At 36.6% G+C, this 23290-nt stretch overlaps 1 protein-coding gene across 1 annotated transcript in view; it reads right to left on the minus strand.

Annotated features, from left to right (window-relative positions):
* The window catches only part of LOC140144479 (uncharacterized), a 167233-nt gene that overhangs the window by 36344 nt on the left and 107599 nt on the right, over positions 1–23290 (minus strand). The window contains 6 exon segments of the mRNA XM_072166289.1: positions 10814–10940; positions 14872–14996; positions 16549–16677; positions 17210–17435; positions 18918–19013; positions 23146–23231. Coding sequence (XP_072022390.1) covers positions 10814–10940; positions 14872–14996; positions 16549–16677; positions 17210–17435; positions 18918–19013; positions 23146–23231 — 789 coding nt within the window.

Below are 23290 nucleotides of genomic sequence, written 5' to 3' on the forward strand. Positions count from 1 at the left end.
CAAATTGTGAAAAAATCACCCCCGGGCAGGTTTTTGGCTATTTCTCCATTTACGATCCTGCCCAACATTATCTCCTTTTGACATGACACGTCACATTTGTAGATAAATGTTATGACAGGTCATAAAACTGCAATTCTGTTCATTTCAAGAGCATCCAAGTTTGCATTTGGAAGAAGCAGGATTTTCAATAAACATCTCAATGGGTTACAATCAGTTTGATACAACCTGTGTATATCATAACAAATCCATTATGTAGACACATCGTCCATAGGAGCTTCTTAGAACTTAAAATCTGAAAAACAAACTATATATGGCTTGCAGTTTCCTATATTGGAGCTGAAAACTCCCAACACTGCACATGACTTGCGTTTTAAAGATGTCACTGTTCTACAGCTGTATTGTCAAAGATGAATAGGCCTTCACATAATGCTGAACAGGTGATTGGTAAGAAACAGAAGACAGAGGTACACAATTAATAGTAGTGGTTGAAGCAAACAAATGAAAGACCTGAGAGAGTAAAGATCTCACATGACCCAGTAGCAAACATCACTACACTACATCAGGCCTTGCCTTTTGAGGCAAATGAGAGTGATCACTCCCCATCACTCGCTTACATTTGGTGTAATAATAATACAAGTGATTAAAATCACTCGCCTACAGCTCACCTGACAAGTTTTGAGGAGAGTGATTTGTCACTCCAGCAATTTTCAAAAGACAAAGCCTGCTACATGAGATAATACTCCTATACTTAGCACATCCACAACTTTCCTAGCACTAACAAAGTAGCCTCTATAAAGTTGCTACTTTTTTTACTTTTTTAAAAATTAAAATAACTATAGTCCTGTTAAGGATGAAGTTGCAAGTTACAGCATAATTCATATAATAAATATCAATTGGGCTCTTGCAGTTGAAATTCATACACCTACTATGAAAGACATGACCTTAGTTTTAAACCACAGTTTGAGTTTAAATTTCAAATGGGGTTACCTGAATGTGTGATGCCATTTGACATCTACACCCACTGTGTGGGAGATTAAGGTCATGTCTTCCACATGGGGTGTATGGATTTCAACTGGAATATCCCATTTTTAAAACATCAATATTTATAGTACACCAACCACTTCATCATCACTACACCAATCAGAATCATCGGAATCATCACTCTCATCCCCTCCTGATGACCTAGCCTCATCATCAGAGGCCAATTTGTCAGGGTCAACACCTTGGTCAGTCTCAGATGGGTCAGGTACAACAGGTGGGTCAGTAGTAGTTGAGTCAGCAGTAGTAGGCTCAGCAATGTTAGCACTGCTGCTATCATCGTCTTTGTCAGCTGTTTCATTTTTGGAATGAGGCTTGTCATTTTTCTTATTATGTGTAGGGCAAGGGAGTACCATATAGCGTGTTGGTGCAGGATGTGTTGGTTTATTGTTCATTCATATTGATACAGTGTCATATAAGTTGGTTAGTCATGTAAGTTTATTAGTCATTATAGTCATACAAATAAATAGTCATAAACATTATCCAAGTAGGTTGTTCAGTTATATCCAAACAATTGTCAGATTGATTTGTGAAGCAGGTTCATTAGCCAGATAATTAGTTACACATGTTTGTTAGTCATACAGATTAGTCATTCAGGATGTAATTCAAGCAGGTTGGTGCAGGTGAGTTGCAGTTGGTTAGTCATACATATGTTAAGTGCGGATGATTTGCGCAAGTTAATGGTGAAAGCATTCATGGATATTGTTGGTTAGTCATGCAGACATTTAGTCATATATTTTGGTTAGTCATGCGGATGATTTGTACAGGTTAATGATGAAAGCATGCGTGGATGCAGTTGGTTAGTCATGCAGACATTTAGTCATATATTTTGGTTAGTCATGCGGATGATTTGTACAGGTTAATGATGAAAGCATGCGTTGATGCAGTTGGTTAGTCATGCAGACATTTAGTCATATATTTTGGTTAGTCATGCGGATGATTTGTGCAGGTTAATGGTGTAAGCATGCGTGGATGCAGTTGGTTAGTCATGCAGACATTTAGTCATATATTTTGGTTAGTCATGCGGATGATTTGTGCAGGTTAATGATGAAAGCATGCGTGGATGCAGTTGGTTAGTCATGCAGACATTTAGTCATATATTTTGGTTAGTCATGCAGATGATTTGTGAAAGCATGCATGGATAATAAAATGAATAAAATGTTAGCACGTGATAAATACAGGAAGTGATGCATTAAAGCATGAGGCCTTAAAAAAATTGTTTGATTGACCTAACACGGCCTACCCTAAAATTAGGCCCGACCCTAGACTTTTTTTTTTTTTTTTATATAAAAAATATAAAAGAATAAATAAAAAAATAAAAAATTTGATTAAAAAAGAAAGAAGAAAAACAGATCCAAGGCCTTTATTAAACGCAATTTACAGCTTTAAAAGTTGCATTGGTAACTTTTTATCACAGCGAATGTCCTTGAATATACTAAAAAAATATACTTTTCATGTTATTCCAATCAAACAATTTTTTAGGTCTGATATGCATGTTGCTGAAGAGTGAAATACAATCAAGAGGTTGTGCTTATCATCTCCCAGAGACGCGAGATGTGAATGTGACGTGTACCCACAAACCCGCCGACAACATATCAGCAACTCAGCAAACAGGTGAAGTATCAAGGAAATTTGCCTTTCCTGAACATGAAATCAAATGTGTACATCCATATCAAAAGGATGCATTTGTCGGCTGCTACATGTGTCTCATTTCACATAATAGCTAGGAATGAATACCAGACTCATTTCAAGTGGAGGTCACTTCAAATCATCCCCAAGTCACATGGTTTAAGAATACAGAGAACATTCCTTAACCATGTCACTTTTGGATGATTTGAAGTGACCTCCACTTGAATTGAGTCTGTTCTGTATTCCTAGCTATTATGTGTAATGAGACACATGTAGCATCCGACAAGTGCATCGTTTTGATATGGATGTACACAAATGGGCTATTCCATTTGAATTCCACACTACCCCTATGGAAGATTTTGGAAATATGTTCCACAGAGGGAGTATGAATTTTAAATGGAATTAGCACATTAGACAGCTCCATTTAAATTTCATACACCCTCTGAGAAAGATTCAACCTGAATCTTCCACAGAGGGAGGGTGGGTTTCAAATGGAGCTGCCTAATAAGCTAATTCCATTTAAAATTCATACTCCCTCTGTGGAACATATGTCCAAAATCTTCCACAGGGGTAGTGTGGATTTCAAATGGAAGAGCGCAATCCCCAATTAAACTGATGTCAGTTTCAAATCTCGTGTCTCTAGGAGATGATTAGCAGAACCTCTTAAATATCTTAAACCAGAATTTGCTTAATAGTTCCCCCTTTGTTTCAAACACTAACAACTTGGAAAACTTCAAATGAGTAACATTCAAAGCTGACATTGCTTTAGCTGATTAAAGGCCCATTCAGTGATTTGCTCATCCGGACGATCGTAAAAATCATCAAAATTAAGATTTTGGTACCTTTGTCATTGCCATAGATGTGCTTATAGGTCTGTCACACTACGACGGACTGGATCAACGTACATCACCGAATACAAAAATATTTTATTCGTGGAAAAATCACCAGTCCGCAGAAGATTCGGTGGGATTTTGGGTCCGATTCCGTTCGTCGCTCTATGCGTTGTGGCCGCTAATAATCCTGCAGGCGTCTTATATCCGATCGTTCAACGTCCGACAAATGACCGGATTTGGGGGTCAACGTCCGACAAATGTCCGGATTTGGGGTCCGGTTCCCCGTTCGTCTCTCTATGCGCTGTGGCCGCTAATAATCCTGCAGGCGTTTTATATTCAATCGTTCAACGTCCGACAAATGACCGGCGAATCCGTCGCATGTGGCACCAACAGGCACGCCCACCCTATCAGAAAAGTGGGGAGGAGAGGGTGTTTGAGAGGGTTTTTGACCCCTTAGAGGCAGTGACGTAGCAAGCACTTTTTCAGAGGGTGAACAAAGTGGGGAAAGACAACTTTTAAATTTAAATTTTGACGAAAATGGTCAAATATTGGCTAATAAGTACAAAAGGGCTACAAATCTGATATATCAGGGCAACCAGCGTCCGGGGGCAATAGAGGTGAGAAACCTTTGGACAATGAAGGCCCAATTGAAGCCATTTGTCATTTTTTTGGATCAATTTTAGCACTATTAAGCCATTAAAACGTTTTCACCATTATTGTATAGGGCCTAATATAAACAATTGTTTTAAAAAATAACACGTGGATGTCCATAGCAGAAGCAAAAAGGAAGACTTGTCCATTTTTGAAAATGAAGGTCCAATTGAAGCCATTTGCATGGGGGCTGTAGGGCCTATTTACATTATTAGGCCTAGGCCTATTGTGTATAAATTTAGTTTTAAAAATGGAAAATTTGGAAAATTGTTTTTAGTGCATCATTTTTACACTATTATTGCCTTAAACAAAAAACAAAGAAGGCCCGATTTGAATTTGCAAAATTTAAAATATTACACTGATCCACTGACACTTAGATATAAGACTTCAGACTTGTAATTTCAGGTAAATCATGCATGGATTGATATGTTAAAGTCAGGAATAGACCTATAAGTCCGTCTTAAATACTGACTTTGGTGACAAAATATCACGGGCCCTGCATATGGACTGGCCGGCAGTAATTTTCACAGGCTTTTGGGGCAAGGAACCACATTTAAGCACTGTCTATAATAATCACAGGCCTATACTTAGGCTAAACTAGTACTACTATCCTGGGCCTACTCAATAACGTATACAATTTAACCTTTTCCATGTTTTCTCTTTTTTTTCTTTCTTGTCAATCACTAAAACTGGTAGGAATTTGATATTGCGTCCTCTACCCTTCAGAAAGTGCCCCTCCCTCAATACTACTTACATGCATAGGCCTACTACTAATTACGTGCAATTTAACTTTTTCTCTTTTCTTCTCTCTTCAATTTTTCTCACTTTCTTTTCTTTTTTTCTCCTTTCCCCTTTTTTCTACTTGTCAGTCACTAAAGTACTGGGGAAATATGATATTGCGTCACACACCCTTCAGAAAGCCCCCCCTGATCGATGCACATGTTCGCCATAGGCCTACATCCGGCACAAGCGCCTGCGAAACCTTGCAAACACCGCGGTATATAAACGAAAGAATAACAAACAAACCCTGGGTATATATACAGAACAGTACGAACACACATCGGACAACTTCCGAACATGTGTATTCGGCACACTCCGTTTCAAGTTTTGTGCATGCACAAAACTTGAAACGTATTGTCGACGGACTAAACAAACATCACCTAACACGAAACGCATTTGGCGGATAATAACAGGACATATGAAGAACATAAAACGAACATTGACGAACACTAACGGATTTGCTAAAATACCATCCGTTTCTTATACGGAAGACCGATCCGGTGTAGTGTGAAAACCCGGTCTGGGTCAGCGTAGATCACCGATGCAAGAGATCGGAAGAGAGTCCGGTGGTGAAGGCCTAGGAACTCGGTGGTAGCCGTATCATTCAAAAAAAAAGTGCAACGAACAAAGAACGAACTTGAACGAAAGGAGAGCGAACAAACTCCGGCAATATGCAGCGGCAATATGCAGCATCATACGAACACACATCGGATAAATACCGAACATGTGTATTTGGTACACTCCGTTTCAAGTTTTGTGCATGCACAAACTTGCCGACGGACTTAACGAACATCACCTAACACGAAACGCATTTGGCGGATGATAGCAGGACATAAAAAGAACATAAAACGATCATTGACGAACAACAACGGATTTACTAAAATGCCATCCGTTTCTTGTACGGAAGACCTATTCGGTGTAGTGTGACAGACCTATAACATAGCCTGCGAGTGGGTCAGCCAACTCAGTCGTGTATTTAAAACAAAATAAGACATTTTACACAAATCTGTAATTTAGATACTGACTAGTATCTAAATTAGCTACATGTATTTGAATGGGGCTTCAACTTCGTCAGTATTGCTGTTTTCTTCGTTTTTTTGCCAAATTTGTCATTTCAAAAATACCAAATGACAATTTGAATGACTTATCCTTCACTTTTAAGCAATTTATAAACAATTTAAATTTTTCACACTTGCGCTGGGATCACTGAATGGGTCTTTAAATAACATTGCATCTTGTTACAATAATGCACCCCTTTCAATGTAACATTCACCACATAAAAAACTCAACAGATGGAGGAAAAAAATGTTTCAATGTGAGATGCCAAAATAATGCACCAAAATCTTCTTCATAAGGTTAATGATTTCAGCATGAAACATGAGATGTTTATTTGACAAAATCAGTCATCGTAGTTGCAACTTATCCTGACTGTCACAATAACTGGTCTATTAAAGGCAAGTTGACTTTGGGACTAATGTTTCAGTGAGCACTAACAAGCCGATTCTTTTCTATTTTCAGCATACATTTTTGCTATAGACATGATCACATGATATAACAAACAATGTAAGGTTAACTAATAAATTTCATAACATGATCATTGAAACACCAACACATAAAACATGACTAACTGCTAACTTCCAGTTACTATGACTACAATTGTAGTCACAAAATAAAATAAATGTAATCCATGTACAGGTCTGTTTTTAATAGTGCTTGGTTAAGGTACTACACCCTGGCCAATTTTGTGCCTATTTTGCATTTTTCTCAAAAATTATAGCGTATTGGTGACAAGTAAGATATGTATATTATAGGGGCAATGACTGCAACTACTGCACTGAAAATTCGGCAACTCAAGGCAAGTAGTTATTGATTTATTGATCAAATATTGGTTTGCCCTCATTTTTGACTGTAACTCCACAACTGTTGTCTGTGCTGAAATAAAATTTCCAGTGCAGTAGTTGTAGTCCTTGCCCCTATAATATACATATCTTACTTGTCACTAATGCGCTATAATTTTTGAGAAAATTGCAAATATAGGTACAAAATTTGGCAGGGGTGTAGTACCCCTTAAATGAATTTACAATTCTAGCACAGCTAATGTTCTAAATGATACCTAATTGCTATACTCTTCAACTACAGGTTGTTTCCTGTGTCAAGTTGGCAGTGACATGCATGAACATATTCACATAATATTAAAACAAGGCAAAATTGGGAGTGCATTTCAGATTATTTAAAGTTAACATTTCAGAAACACAAAACCATTCTCCTTTTGGAACTCGGGAATATCCTCCATTGGAGATTAAAATTTCCAAAATAAATTGATACAATTTTCACAAATGAATCATATGAATCATAGCCAACATTTTAAATTGGTCTATTCCAACTGTAACATATATTTTTTCTTCTTTCTTATCTACATCGCTCATTTTTCCCCTGTACAAAATTTGATCAGTCGTCAAGAGATTTTACTGCTGCAATCAAGTGCAACACTCCATGCGCAAAACACTGCTGTAATTGTTCTTTTGCTTTGGATACATGTACCATGAAGTCATTACAGTACGTATGGGAGACTGTGAGCTAGTGCATGGCTAGAGTACTTGCTTTTGATGCAGGAGGTCCCATGTTCAATTTTACATGGTGGTAACTTTCTGGGGGAAGAAATGTCTGAATTTAATTGAAAACATCTGTAGATTAAAATCAGACTTCCACTCTCCCCATGGTTCGTTTAAGAATGGGATAAATGAACCATGAGAGTAGTCCATCCTACAGAGAGGATGTTGCTGTTAGTCCTAGCTGTGTACAGAAAGCCATACCTATACACATATCTTACAGTCAGTTTTGAAAAGAGTAGGGTGATAACCCCTGACTGTCCTAATCCGCCCTGCTACTGTTTAGATATTCAGACATGATATGTGCTCTATTGGCCCTGTTTGAGCCACCAATTCTTGGAGGAAGTGAATTATAGTTCTGATAACCACCATAAAAAGCAGCGCTTTGATACTTAGTAAAAAGCACTTTTAAAATCAAAATATGTGACATGATCTGGTCCATGAGGCCAAAGGCGGCAAATTTGAAATCCAGATAAAGGCAAAAATATGAAATAAAAAACAATAAAATACATAAGAAAATAGACCTCACAAATTGTCAGAACTTTAGAACGAAGCATGCTAGACCTTTGGTGTTTTCAGTATATGATAGCCTAATGTTTGTGTTCACAAGGTAATAATTATTATAACTCAATTGTCAAAAATGCCTCCTTTGGCTCCCATGGAGCAGATCATGTCACATACGTGATTGTGCACATATGTGACATGATCAAGGGGAATGAGTCACATGTCGACCCTGGTCGAAAATGAGTTTTACACATGTTTCTAAAAAGGACATTAAGAGCTTTCAGAAACTGAAAACCCCATGTTGATACAACTTTTCTTTGCAAAGTTACGTCAATTTATCAATCACTGAAAACAATATAAAACAAAAGGATTTTAACACTTTCTTTGTCAATATCTCAAAATCAATATTAGCGACATCCGACTCATTTCCCTTGATCGTGTCACATATGAGCTTACGTCTGACTCTGAATATGATTTCTGTAATGTCACTGTTCAACTCAAGAGGAAACACATATCTACAACATATTTCTACCAATAAACTACATATGGTACATGCAAAACCTGTGTGTTAGTTACAGTGCCATCTACTGATGATTTTCTAGCTGCAGTCATGGAAGGTGCTGATGATGCATCGGATGTGTTAGTAGCAGTGTTATCATGCAATGCTAAATGAACCTGGGTATTATTCTAAGGATAACAAAACAACAAGCATGGAATGGTTAGCTGATGAGTAAGGTTTTCTCTTTCTTGTTTTAAAGTTATCTGTCCAAATATATTTGAAAGTTTAAACACTAGATTCAGATTTTTGTAGACAGTTGTAATAATAATTGGCTAAAGAAATGGAGTCCAAATCAAATCATGTAAGAAAAATATCTTTGATCATTTAAAGTGAAAATAATCCCAGGAAACTATTTTTCAACTTGTCACTTCAAGAATTACAACTTTACATGCATGTATTCAGGCATGAAAACTGGTCTTGAAAAAAAAAAAAACTGAAAAATGTGTTTTTTTTACCATTTTCTGTGAATTTGATTCAGAAATAGGCTGAAAAACACTGAAAACAAATCAGCTAATTAAGGCTGAAAATTGTCATGTCTGTGTATTGATTCAGAGAGACAATCAGAAATTTTCTGTACAAAATACCAGCATAAATTAGGCTAGTTGGGTCAAAATACCTCAATGCTTATTTCAAACAATATTGCAAATCACTTGTTGTGCAAGTGGTAATGACCATCCCAGTATCACTTGCTCATGTTTCTATATATGTTACGCATGGTTGCTGAATTCGACAACCTCACTTGAGCAAGAATAATTATGTGTATACTTTTATCCTTTCTTCACAATGAATGCCAGATTTGGTCTAAAATAGGCTGCTTTCAAGTTGTATATCAATTAGCACATTTAAGTTTGTTCCAAAAATGCCAAAAATTGTATGAATTTTAACAAATCTCTGATTGTCCCCAGGGATAGTTTTATAAATTTTTGCCAATTGAACTAATTGTTGTAATAAGAATGATCAAAGTTTCAAAATGATCAAATAATTAAGAGAAAACCTTAGTTACCTGGCTTATTGCCAGGTTAGCAGCATCCTTATTAGTAGATGTTTGGTCACCATGAGATGGCTTAGGTTTAGATGGCTGGCTTGTCTTGGTCTTTTCGTCGCTGGTCTTTTTACGCACCGCTCTGTCCTTTGATTTCTTTGATTTGCTAGCGGCAGCAGCAGCTGCTTTAGCAAGTTTACGAGCTTTACGTGCTTGACGTGCTTGAAAAAGGTTGCTTTTTATCTGTGGCTAAATAATTGAACAAGTTTGGTCAAATTGGAAGATTTTAACACAAATATTCATTACAAGTTTCATATTGCAAATACATTGTGTACGGACATTGTTGGTTTTCTAGGCTTTAAGGTGGTACTACACCCCTGATAAATTTTGTGATTAATTTTGCATTTTCTCAAAAAATAATTAACGCTGGTAACAAAGTTATGTATATTATAGGGCAAAGAATTCAATTACTTCACTGAAATTTCAGTGATTCAAGACAAGTGGTTCATTATATATATGTTAAGAAATGAGGTACATTCCAGTGGTACCTCTTTTCTTATCATAAATAATGTACCGCTTGTTTTGAGTCACTAAAATTCCAGTGTAGTAACTGGATTCCTTGCCCCTATAATATACATAACTTTTGTTACCAGTGTGTTATCATTTTTTAAGAAAAATGCAAAAATAGTCACAAATTTATCAAGGGGTGTAGTACCACCTTTAAGGTAATACCCAATTTGGACCACAGAACTTGAGACTGAAGTGCTATTGCTATTCCTGAAGTACACTTCTCAGTATAAACCACAGAATTAGAGACAGAGAACCGGGACTCGACCGCCATTTTGATACAGACATGGAGCAAAAATTGGGGGTATTCGGTTTCCCTCGGAATGCGCTCGTGGCAATGCAAGCGATGGGCGCATTTGAGAGACGCACAGAGATGCGACCTGCACACGATACTAAGACGCTAATGATGAGACGCAGAATTGTTTTCGTTCGTCTCCATGCACCGTCGGCAAGGACCCGAATACCCCCAATTTTCTCCCCATAGCTGACAGCGCGATTGTACGTAGCAGTATAGGGAGTCCCGGTTCTCCTCTAATTCTGTGGTATAAACACACAGCAGTCAAGAATACCCACAGCAGTCAAGAATATTTTGAAATTGAAATTTGTATACACCAAGTCCACTATTATGGTATAACTGAACAGCATGCCTACAAGTACTTACTTCATTTGTAGTGGTGTTAACTTGGTCATTGATACCACCAATAGCTTGCTGTAATGTGGAGATGGCCACACCCAGCTTCTCTTGGACATCTTCAATCTTGTCTTCTATTTGTTTATCTTGACTTTGTCTGTGTGAAATAATAAATGGAAAAATTGGCACAAAGAAAAAATAGTTCAATTTTACCGGGTTTTACTGCAAATGCCTACATCTTGAGCATTTAGTTTCTCCTTCTGTCAAAAGAAGGGGAGTGTGGTATATGAAGTATTGTCCAGGCCTGAGAGTGTGTCTTTGAAAAAATATCTGTGTTTAGCTAAAAAAAATCTGAAATTATTTAGACCAAACATACTTTTGTACACAACAAGTGACGAAAAATATCTGGAAGTTGAAAATGTGTTAAAGGGACCATTGAAAGAAAAACATATTTGGTATCAAAATAAAGCTAATAACATATATAGAATCCATTTCTAAAATGATAAACGCAATTTTCTTTTATTTTACCCCCCAAATCAGCAAATAAAGACAAAGCGCCCAATGTCGCGTCGTTCCACCCAATTCATATGTGCAGAGACACGTGGCAACCCCTGTGACGTCAAAGTGGTTATCATTTCCGCTGCATGGCAACACTGCATAGTCCAGACTTGGTCCTAAACCAACGCATGAACGTGTTTACAGAAATGAACTTTTATGTGCCTTTTAGGCCTAACAAGTATATTAAAAAGGATATTATAATATAAATTACAAAGCTACAATGACTTCTATAATAGGCCTATATATAAATTCTAGCTAGGCCTACAAAATTGGCCAACAACGGGGAAACATAAGTAAGTTGGGCCTAGGCCTTCATAATTGACAAAGTCAAAGCTGTCAGTGCTAGCTGCTCGGCGTTTGCAAGAGAGTATCATTTGTTTTGACTGAGGCATTCTGATATAGCAACTCTTTACTTATATTTCCTCTGAAATATCTGGTGAGGATAGGAAAGAGAAGGCAATGATGTTTCGGGTTAGCCCATGACATGCGACTTAATTTCTTTAGGCCTAATTAGCCTACCTCCCAGGCGTGCGGCCTAGGGTAGGCCGTATAAAATTAATATTTTGGTTCTCGTCCAGAGGATTTTCATGAATTGATGAGGGAGGGAGGTTGTTTTTTTTTTTCAGTGTAAAATCAGCATTGTCTGCAGTTTTCGGTCTTTTCCAAGAGTGCTCGAGCCTACGATGACGCACTTTTTTTTTCAAATGTGAGATTCTGAGGGATAAACCCCTTAGATGAGGCCCTACCACAAAAAGACTTCGAAGTAAGTGGTCCTTGTTCTCTAATAAACTTATTTCTATGTATAAAAAATTCATCAATCATTCCAAAGTCTAAAATAATTGAAAAATCTATAAAAAAATCTGACAAATCCCAGAAATTGAGGAGGGAGGAGACGAGAACCAAAACATTAATTTTATACGGCCTTAACCGCCAGGCCTAAAACGCAAGCCAACCCTGACTCCGAAGTTTGGAAGCTTAATTGCGAGTGATTAAAGTGTGTTGCTTGTTTCTAAACGGTCGCTCCGTGTAGAGACCACAGAATTAAAACTTCCTTCACACAATGAAATGTGGGGAGCTGAAAAGATAATTGGTGGATGTTACAATCCAAGTGCGGCTAGATTTGCGACAGGTTCGGCAGCATCCAGCCTACGATCTGATTGTGATAAGTAGGCCTACCATGGCAGCGAAATTACAGCGCTTTGAACCCTCCGAGATCTGGGAAAAGGCGTTATTATATAAAAGCCGAAATTTATTTTTATTTATTTTTAAAAGCCTATGAAAAATGAGAAACAAATTTGAAGATAAAGAACCACGAGAGGAACATATACAGGCCACTCCAAACAATCCTATGAACAATATTTACTGTCAGCCTTTAGTTTACGTTATGGAAATGCTTATAGGCCTAATCCAATCTCAACTCCCACTGATACTTGAAAGTGCAAAGTGTCCGAGCGTTTTATCAAAGGTAGGCCTACAGTTACAAAGTTTATGTTGATTGGGTAAATCTTGTCAAATACAGCGCGCCTGGCTGGATATTTCGTTTTTAGAAATGACTGACATCAATTTCAAGATAGCCTAGGCCTACCCGGTCCTAACCATCCATGGATTAAAATAAGTGTAGGCCTATAATATTTCCCATTTGATGTTTGTAGCATATAGGCTTTTTGAAGGCCTATGTATGTTTATAGGCGCTCCTCGTAATTTATTTCAAGAACAGCTTGCATGTCATGTTCTTCTGAACCAACTTCTTCATCTGCCGTTCAGCTACTGCCCCAGTGCCAACGGCTCAAATAATATTGGCAAGTCTCCCGTATAACACATGGTATAGGCCTATAGGGGAATAAATTTGCAAAATAAAAGGGCCTAGGCCTACTTTGCATTGTTTGGGGGTATGAAAATAAGCACTTTTGAAAGTTAACTTACGGAAGAAAAAGCTTTTTTATACCAATTGTCAGGTTTTGGAAAAAATAATCATCTCTTGAATATTTTTTAAGGTAGGTCCTACGGAAAAAATACATATAGGCCTATAATAATACCCATGGGAGGTGCTCGCGCCGGCACATCATCTGCAATTTATGTGTTGCGACAAATCTTGGCGATATTCCCCTCAACATCGTCACTATATCATAGGCCTATTAGCATACTCATAATTAGTTTTATGGTTTTATATATCCCATGTAGGGCCTACATAAAGTCATCGGAATCATGGTCATGTTGACCGGGGGGTTGAATTTATGAATAAGTAAAATAGGAAGCTGCATATGCTTGATGATGATAAAAAAACCAATTGATCGTCCCTCGCCGCTTCCTTTAAGCATGGCATTGCAATTGAGGGAGTCTGAAATGTTTATAATGCTATTTTCTTTATTATAAGGAAAACTCCTTTTTTTAAATGTTTCAAAAGTTAATAATATTGTCAATAGTTTAGATTTGCTTCTGTCCAATAAGCATTTCAATTTAGAGGCTTTGTTTTAATCATCCTCTCAGAGAACCATCAAATAACAAGAGCCTCGATCCTATCATCCTCCTCTACAAATTACACAACTATAATGTCCGGAATAATACATAGGCCTAAATGATCCATTTGAATTGTAAAAATAACTAATAAATGATAAATAAAAAGGCCCTCCACTTCCTCTTTTTGATAACATGTGGACAATCAACGGGAATTTTGTTTTTAATTGACCTTTAAATAATTATAAGTGGTTGTATTACCATGATTATTGCATCTGATATTTAGATCGCGATCGCTGTTGTCAAATTATCCCGGCAAAAATGTCAACGCAACACAAAACGCGTAACCACAATGACGCATCAGAAAGCGCCTAATTTTCTACTTTTGATAAATGACGCGCGATGTAGCGTCGGAAGGGGGTAAATCGAGTACGTTGTTTTCATTGTATTTTTATTTCTAAAATAGTTAGTTCTTCAATTGTGTTAGATATTGATTCTATATTTTATGGGCTTTATTTTGATACCAAATCATATTTTCTTTCAATGGTCCCTTTAAGGTCTTTTAAATCTTTTCATTAGGAGAAAATGAGTTTGAAATCAGGAGTATATATAGGGTCCACAACAAAAATATTTTACGAAATGTAAAAATATAAAGAGGTATGTATAGCCTTGTTTGTTTTACACAAGTGGACCAATTTATAGCATCACACATCATTGCGTTCAGTCACAATGGTTAATTGAGTAAGAAAAGAGGCCATTTTAAAAGTTGCACCTGAGTCCATAGCAGTCAGGTTTTCTTTAACAAACACATGAATAGACCTGTCCTACTGTATTGTTTGAGAGTTGATTCCTATATATGGCCACTTTTAACACTGTTTAAAGCGGTTTCTTTTTTTACATAATGAACCATTGTGACTGAACGCTATGACGTGTGAGGCTAAAATTTGGTCCATATGTGTAAAACAAATAAGGCTACCCATAGATTTTTACACCTTTGCATTTCGTCAAATATTTTTCGACTTATTCAAAAAAGTATTTGGGGGGGGGGACTTATAAGTTGTGGACCCTATAGTTACCTTGATTTGATTTCAGCTTTCATAACTTGTTCCAGTTGTTTCTTGGTTTCCGCTTGTTGTTTCTCCAGTTTTTCCATCATATCACTGACTTTATTCATGCCACCAAGACTCTTGTTTCTGTCAAGCTGTATTCAAATGGATGTGAAAACAAAATCAGGTCAGTGAAATATAACACAGCAATACCTATTCTCTCTTATTCAATAAGGGACCGTTCACAAACACTTGTAAGGGGGGCCTGATGCAAAAAATTTTGTCGCTAAAATATTTCGTCCCCCCCTTTACAGACCTCTCAAAAATTTCAGGCCCCCCTTAGGAGGGTCAAAATTTTCAGGGCCCCCCTTTTTACATCAGGCCCCCTTACAAGTGTTTGTGAACGGTCCCTAAACATCCCCAGAGGTTTTTTTTCAACCAAACTGTTCATAAAAACCATATAGTACCCATAGTTTTGAAAATGTGATCACCGATTTCACAACATCCATGCATGATTCTATTGTTATTGACCTTGTTGAAATTCCTTATTGTATGTGGAGCACCGCAGTACTGCCAGATCAGTATTAGCGGTATTTTTAATGGGAAATATAATTGTAAAAAGACCTTTAATTAACGCCTTTTAAAAATGTAACGCTCAGGGCATTAATTCGAGTGAATATGATATCACATTGAACACATTTTGTCATGTGTTTAAATGTACAGTCCCACCTCACTTATACCAGTCTCTTTTATACATATCTCGCTGTTTACGTTTCATATTTTTATCTCTATCATGACCATGATAACCAAATATTTCTGTGACTAAATTGCAAATCAGTCAAATAAGTCACTGGTAACTTCCTAAGTTCTGAACTCCAGGATGAAAAGAAAAGATTTTACTGGTTTTAAATCAACAGAGTATAACAATTGTATCATACTAATCAGTTGCCGCTAATGTTGCACTACTTTTTAGATGTTTTCTACTCACTCCATCTGAAAAGCAACTAGCCAATATATATTTCACTCACTCTACTGGAAAAAGCGATTAGCTGATATATCTATGGGAAGCCACTAGTATGCCAAGAGTCAAATCACTGCCAATTTTAAAAACTCAAGGCAAGTTAATCAAATTTTGGCTATGACTGAATCACTGTTGCACCTACACAAATTTTGCCAGCTTTTGATCACCACCAATATGCCTCTTGATCATTTTAACTGTTAAATAGTATGAGAATTTCAATCATGTTATACAGTGGCTCATTAGAAATGAACAACAAATGCACCCATGCATCCATGTATTGTTAAATCGCGGTGGGTGCAGATTGTTACTTTCTGATGAACCACTGACACTGTGTAACATGATTGAATGCCTTTCAACAACAAAAACGACTTATGAAAGATTGTCCAATTCATGTAATTTTTAAATGATGTTAGTTATTGCCCCTAACATTATAAGAAGATCTCTGTTGATATCAGCAATAAAACTACAGAATAAAATAGAATGAATTCAACATGTAAGCCTCTATACACACACACACAAGTTCCAGGTATGACAATTTTTACAAGTGTACTTGTAACACGTATGCCCGCCTCTGTTAATTTGCGTTTGTATAAAAGTGTGGATTCATCACTGTTTAACAACATTTGGCACCTGCACAAAGGTATAAGAAGAGGTGAATTTATTGACTGTTTATTGTATATACCAACCTTTTGACCTTCCCTGACATGTAAGACCTCTTCTTCAGTCAGTTTTTGTAGAGCAGCCCATCTCTTTTCATTTTCTTCTCTCATAGCTTGTTCATGGGCTATTCTGGCTGCTTGTTCTGCATGTAAATACTAAAAGAAAAGATAAAAAAAGAAAAAAGGCATATGCAGGTCATCGTATGCAACATCAATAATTCTTATGTGGCACCCAAACATGGGAAACAAGCAAATCCCCTCTAAGAAGGATTACATCAAGATATTGGCAGATAATACAGGACATATGACATCAAGAATAGTATGCTGGATAGAGCAGTTTAGAGAGTCATTAAGGGAGTCCGACTACACCAGAGAGAGTCACCTTGAAGACGAAGCCCCACCAGGGCAGTTCTTCTGAGTGAACCAAACCTGCCTGGTTATCAAATTAATCAGTGACAAGTTTACCTCTGAATTTGACAGGTGCTAATTGACGCAATAACATTAAAGCATCAATCAGCACCTTTCAAATTCAGAGGTACCCTTGTCACTGATTAATTTGATAACCAGGCAGGTTTGGTTCACCACAGAAGAACTGCTCTGGCGGGACTTAAGTTAAGGAAGGCTAGGTCTTGACCATTCTTTTCCAGCTTTTTTATATTTCCAATACACATTATAATCAAAGTGCTACCTTTTCAACGTTACCAAACTTCTGTTGTGCTTCCTCTCTTAGCCTGATTTCCTTTGTGAGTATCTTACGGCTGACTTCCTCTGCAATCTCAGCTATCTTGCCCTGCATCTTTAACCTCTCATTGTCTGCTGCATGTTCCCTTTCACGCTGCACCACATCCAGTGCATGCATGGTCTCATCTCGTTTTCTGTTCTGCTCATGGACTTGGGATTGGAGATCATTGACTCTATGTTGATACACAAACATGACAACAAATAAAAAACAATAACATAAAAAATTCAGTGCATTAAAAATAAGAATATGCAAGAATTACACACAGGATGCCAACAATATGAAAGAAGCTGTATATATGCCATTCTTTGAAAATATTTCACAATTTTTTCAGCTCTTCAGTAGTTTCCATCATTAAAAGAGAAACAGAATCTAAATTAACATATGATATTCTCTGGTAATAATTACAATCGTTGAATTTACAAATGTTCTTTTCTAATTTGCCCACATTGTAAGACGTGAAGGTGGTCATGGAAGGTGTATGGTTGAAGGAAAGAGGAGGCAAAGGAAGACCAATGCCTCAGTGGAGTGACCAAGTTAAGGTTATTGCAAGGCATCCTTGCCAAGAATGTTATGAGCGCACACCAGTAAATACAAGTCTCCTACACGCTGGGAGCAAAAAAATCAGTGTTTCAAACGAGGAAACATGCAATACGACTTAATTTAATACATTAGAAAAGGCTTAAAACCCAATTATTAGGCCCTGATTCATATTAAATCCTCATTTAGGCCTGGGAAATAGATTGTCTGTGAAAAATGAGCAGGATCTGACTTTTTATGACAATTTGGCTAAACTTTCAAAATGTGTTACATTTCAGAAACACCAAGCTATGCGTTAGGTGGCGTAAGCTGTGTGGGCTATAGGGTGATCTAGTCGGCATTTTTCTGTTAAAAAATGCTGGACTCTGTATATAATTTCTACAATGGATGTCTTCATCTGACCTTCGATTTGCAGAAGGGTAAGTTTTGAAGAACTGAGTCGCTCTGGAGTCAAGAAAATGATGTTTTCCCAGACCCTGTTTGTACACAAAGTCAATGGGGGCTATTTACTGGTGTGTACCCTTATAGCTCTTGCTGAAAATTGTCAACTATGGCGTTGAGTCAAAGCTGTTAGCCACGACAGGAGCTATTAAACTTGCTATTGGATTGGAGGCCGGTCGAGTGCAGATCCGTCGGAACACATGCTTTTCAATACGGAATAAATGCTAACCTCATCGTGACATCATCCAAGCAGCAAAGTTCATTTCCCATTGAAAAAGCATTATCCGACGGATCTGCAGTCGACCATTCTGATTGTTTGTCCTCAGGGTACAAGGCAGACAACAATCCAAGCCCAAGCCAGGGGTGACCCGATTGACAGCCTGATTCCCCATTTATTCTCCATAAAAACTGAGATTTTGGTATCAAAAAGAAGGCTCACATTTTTCTCATTATGCTAGTAAAATGCGATGCCAGAGATATGTTTCATTTAGATGGTGTGAACAAAATTTTGGTAAATTGTGATCTTATGGGGCATTGTTACACATTTTGCGAACTGCTCGAGCAATACAATTCAAAATTATTGAGTTAATGGTGGGCCTCAATGTAAGACAGAAAACAGAACATGAAAAATTCAGAACACATCCCTTTCAAGGACAAACCCCTTAACTAAACTTACTTTATCTGTGATGTTTGCTCCATCTGCCTCCTCTCTGACTCCTCTGTTGTGATTCTATTTCTTAGATCCATTAGAACATCTCTTACTTCACCCAACCTAAAGGATTTAAAAGGAACAAAATAAGTACGAGTAGTACATCATGTGAATTAACATTTCATTTTTTCATTTAAACCTGTCTCCAATATCTATAAGTATGTATATTACCTAGTTTCTGAAATCCAGGAAGAAAACAATGTCCATTTGCTTTGATTTCAAAAGTGGATGAGGATAAATGAATCTTGATTTGAAAAGTGGATGCAGATTTGAAAAGCTATGGACGTTCATCTAAGGTGTACATTTTGACTTTTGTTTGCAGATTGTTTAATAACTAGAGCGATAACCGCACCATAGCTGAACCATGTGGCTTCGGCAGTATATTGTGGTAGGCCTATACCACTGTCACCCTGAGTCTGTAATGGACATAATCTCGAAATGCTACGAAGGTATGACCACCCGAGTGGTGATAATGAAAGAGGAAAAGTAAAGAATATAAAATAAACTAGAGCAACTGTGCCCTTTGCAAGGGCACGAGGTAAGTAGGCGGATGACTGTGACGATCTGATCAAGCAGCAATACTGTGCAGGATAGTATTAATTTTAATAAGACTGTTTCATTAATTGCCGCTTTGATATACCTTGATCGTGAGAAGCTGGCATTTTGAAAACTTGACTTTTGACCTCTGTATGACCCCTTTAATGACCTTAAATGAATTTTAAAATATTTAAAACATGTTAAGAATGTCATAAGGATCATTGCATTTAAATTTCAGCTGAATTGAAGCATTTTGAAAACCTGACCTTTGACCCCGTTATTGCCCCTTCTTGACCTTCAATGAATTTTAAACTATTTTCAACATGTTGAGAATGTCATAAGGATCATTGCGTTTACATTTCAGCTCAATCGCAGCATTTTGGAAAACTTGACCTTTGACCCCTTTATGAACTTAAATGAATCTTAAAATGTTTTTAAAATGTTTAGAATGTCATAAGGATCATTGCATATAAATTTCAGCTCAATTGGAGCATTTTGAAAAACTTGACCTTTGGCCCCTTTATGACCCTTTAATGACCTTAAATGAATTTTAAAATATTTTTTAAATGTTTAGAATGTCATAAGGATCATTGCATTTAAATTTAAGCTCAATCGGACCATTTTCGGTTAAAATGACCTTTTTTGACCCCTGTGGACCCCTGGATGACCTTCACGTTTGGAAATATTTTTATTATATTCTTTATGTTTTCCTCTTTCATATGACACCACTCATGGGGTCATACCTTCGTGGCATTTAGAGATATGTCCATTTCAGACCAAATGGTTAGTCAGTTAGTAAGCTAGTAAGCTAGTAAGTAAAGCTAGTAAGCTAGTAAGTAAGCTAGTAAGTAACATTCACTCCTATAGGCTGATACCATTTCATGGTTCAGCAAAAATAGAGCATTCACATTGAAGGATGATATGAATTGAGTTTTCTGTTGATAACTTTATACCTATATTTTTATCAATTTTCTTATATTGCCAATAAAATGATGTCCAATTATATCACCATTTGCTGCATACTGTGCAAATAGGGCTGTATGTTTGTGTGAGTGCAGATATTACTAAGATTTTTTTATTATTAAACACAAACATAATACAAACACAGAACACATATCACACTTGATTAATATATTGCAGATGTATGGATGATTGTTTCTATGCTCTAATGAATACCATATAAATATATGACTGCAAGATAAAGCCTTTATGGCTATTTAAGAAATAAAGGGTAATGCACTAAATGCAGCATCCTTTACACCCAATTAATGAGTACAAGACAGTAAAAACGTCAATCATGAAGCTTAACCAAGCGTAAAGCTATGTATAGAATGTGTTACAGGGCTTGATCCATTATTGCGAATAAAGGGCTCTCACATGATATGCTTTGACAAATCACAGTGCGGACGATTTTGAATAATGGATCGTGATGAGGGTAATAGAATTCTTAAGAATATGCAACTTTGTCACTGTATATTTCAGACCGAAGGATTTCACAGGGGCTGCTCTTTTCCAATTAGCAAAATCAACCATTCTTGTAGTATCAAATTTGTGTGAACTTTATTGGTTTGACACTGAACTCATTTACTGCATTAAATTTGTGAATCTATTTTTCTTGTGATATAAAGTTCCTTGTGACCTGCTAAACAGTACAGAGCTAAACATTACATATAGACAAGTAATATGACAGTGCATAAATAACTTGCAAAAACAATCAAATAAATAAACAACTAAATGGTGCAGGTTTGTGAGCTTTATGTTACAGAGTTACACATTACAAAGACAAGTATAATAGTGCATAACTCATAAATGGTATTAATATTTATGAGGCTATAAAACAATAGCAGCGGACCTTTAATTTGATACATGCATTCTGCGTATTGATTTTCAATACACGGACGCGAATTCGCATTTGTGCATTACTGCGTGACGTGTGTGCGTCCAAATCGCTGCTTGTCTAATAATTCAATTATGGGTAAGCAATTCTGGGCTGCCAATGACGGATATTTAAATTGCCTTTTCTTTTTGGTAATTATTTGGTTTTATATGTTCAACAAGGGATTTATAATGTTTATGAACAAGGTTAAGGACGGATAGGATTTTGCTGATGAGCAAATGCCAAAAATCAATGCACTATGGACCACAATGACCTCATCCCAATGACATAGTTCTCTAACCTCAATTAAACAGTCATAGTGCAAAATTTGACCTCAAGTTGCAGAGTATGAGTTTTTTCAATTCATTCAATGAATGTACATTATGTTATATGTATTGAGGTTAAAGAACTGCGCCCCTGATAGATGAGCATGTTGTGGATCCTAGTGATGCATGTGCCCTTTAATTTTGTTCCCTTCACAATCAAGGTTGTTCATTGTTGCAGTGAAAAACTTAAATGGAGCATGCATTGATTTTGACATTTGAACTACATGTACAACAAATCAGTAATTAACCTCTAAATAACTTGCAAAAACAATAAACAATTACCTAAGTGCAGGTTTGTGAGATGTCTTTGTAATTTTAAAACATCACACCACTACTCATTGAAGACCTAAATACGAAAGTGTGTGTACCACACACATATACACATCATACACAAAGTCAATAAATTCACCACAAATAAAATTAAAAATATTCAAGATGATTGATGTTCCTTTACCTAGCATCTAACTGTGTTCTTAGCACTGATGTCGCTTGCTCTGATGTATGTTGGCTCTCATGCATCTTACGTTGCTGATCCATCTTTTGGTAGGCATGCACAAGATGTTAACATGGATAAATTTATATGGGTATTTTGAATAATATTGTAATAAAATCATTTATAAAGCTGATAAACTTTCCCATGTTTTCTGGTTTCAATTTATCTTTGATAGAAGCTAGTTTTTTCCCAAAAAATTAAAAATATTTTCGCTAAATATAGGCAAAATTATGTTTGTCCACATATTGTTGCTTCAAATATATATTTTTTTAATTGCATGAAACCAGAAAAGTTTTGGACAAATTTATCAACACTCATGTGCAAAAGTTGCATTAGCTATGAGAACCACACTCACAAGGATAATCAGTGCAATTTTCATTTCATTAAAAATAAATCAGCATTTTAGTATTAATGTGGCCTAATTTGATTGTTTTATGACAAATGGATAACAAGTAACTACATGTATACTGTCTCATTTCAAGTTGAGAGTAACACCAAATTGGATTTTGCAGTGGCAGATTTGAATCAATGCATTTACATGGTTGCGTTGCAGGCATACTTATCACCCTTCTACACATTTAGGTTAGTGTTGCGTGATTCGAATCTGCCATTGCAAAATCTAACATAGCGTTACTCTTAACTTGAGATGAGACAAGACTATATAAAGCCCTGTTCTATGGGTCAGTCGGAATTTTAAAAAACAAATTTTAGTCAAAAATCAATACACTTCAGCCAAAAAACGATTGTTTTTACTTGCATAAAAATTTAACATACACTAGATGTATGCAAGTTTTTGGCTGTATGCCATACAGCCAAAAAATATCTCCAAAACGCCACACCCGGGTTGGTCAGGCCTGTAGAACAGTTTCTCAAATAATAATAAAATGAAATTCAAAATTGATGTGGTTCTCAAGTAACAACTTTTGCACTTGATCTTCAAGATGCACCATTGCAGCCACCTACCTTGCACTCACTTGTAACTTGATTTGTGATAACGCTTTATCAGTGTTAATTTCATGGTCACCATGCTGACGTATTCTATTATTCATCTGTATCAAGGAGGGGGAATTTACCAGGGAGGGTAATTGTGCAATTTATAAAAGAAAAT

This window comes from Amphiura filiformis, unplaced genomic scaffold (genome assembly GCF_039555335.1).
Source record: "Amphiura filiformis unplaced genomic scaffold, Afil_fr2py scaffold_58, whole genome shotgun sequence".
In the NCBI taxonomy this organism is placed as follows: domain Eukaryota; kingdom Metazoa; phylum Echinodermata; class Ophiuroidea; order Amphilepidida; family Amphiuridae; genus Amphiura; species Amphiura filiformis.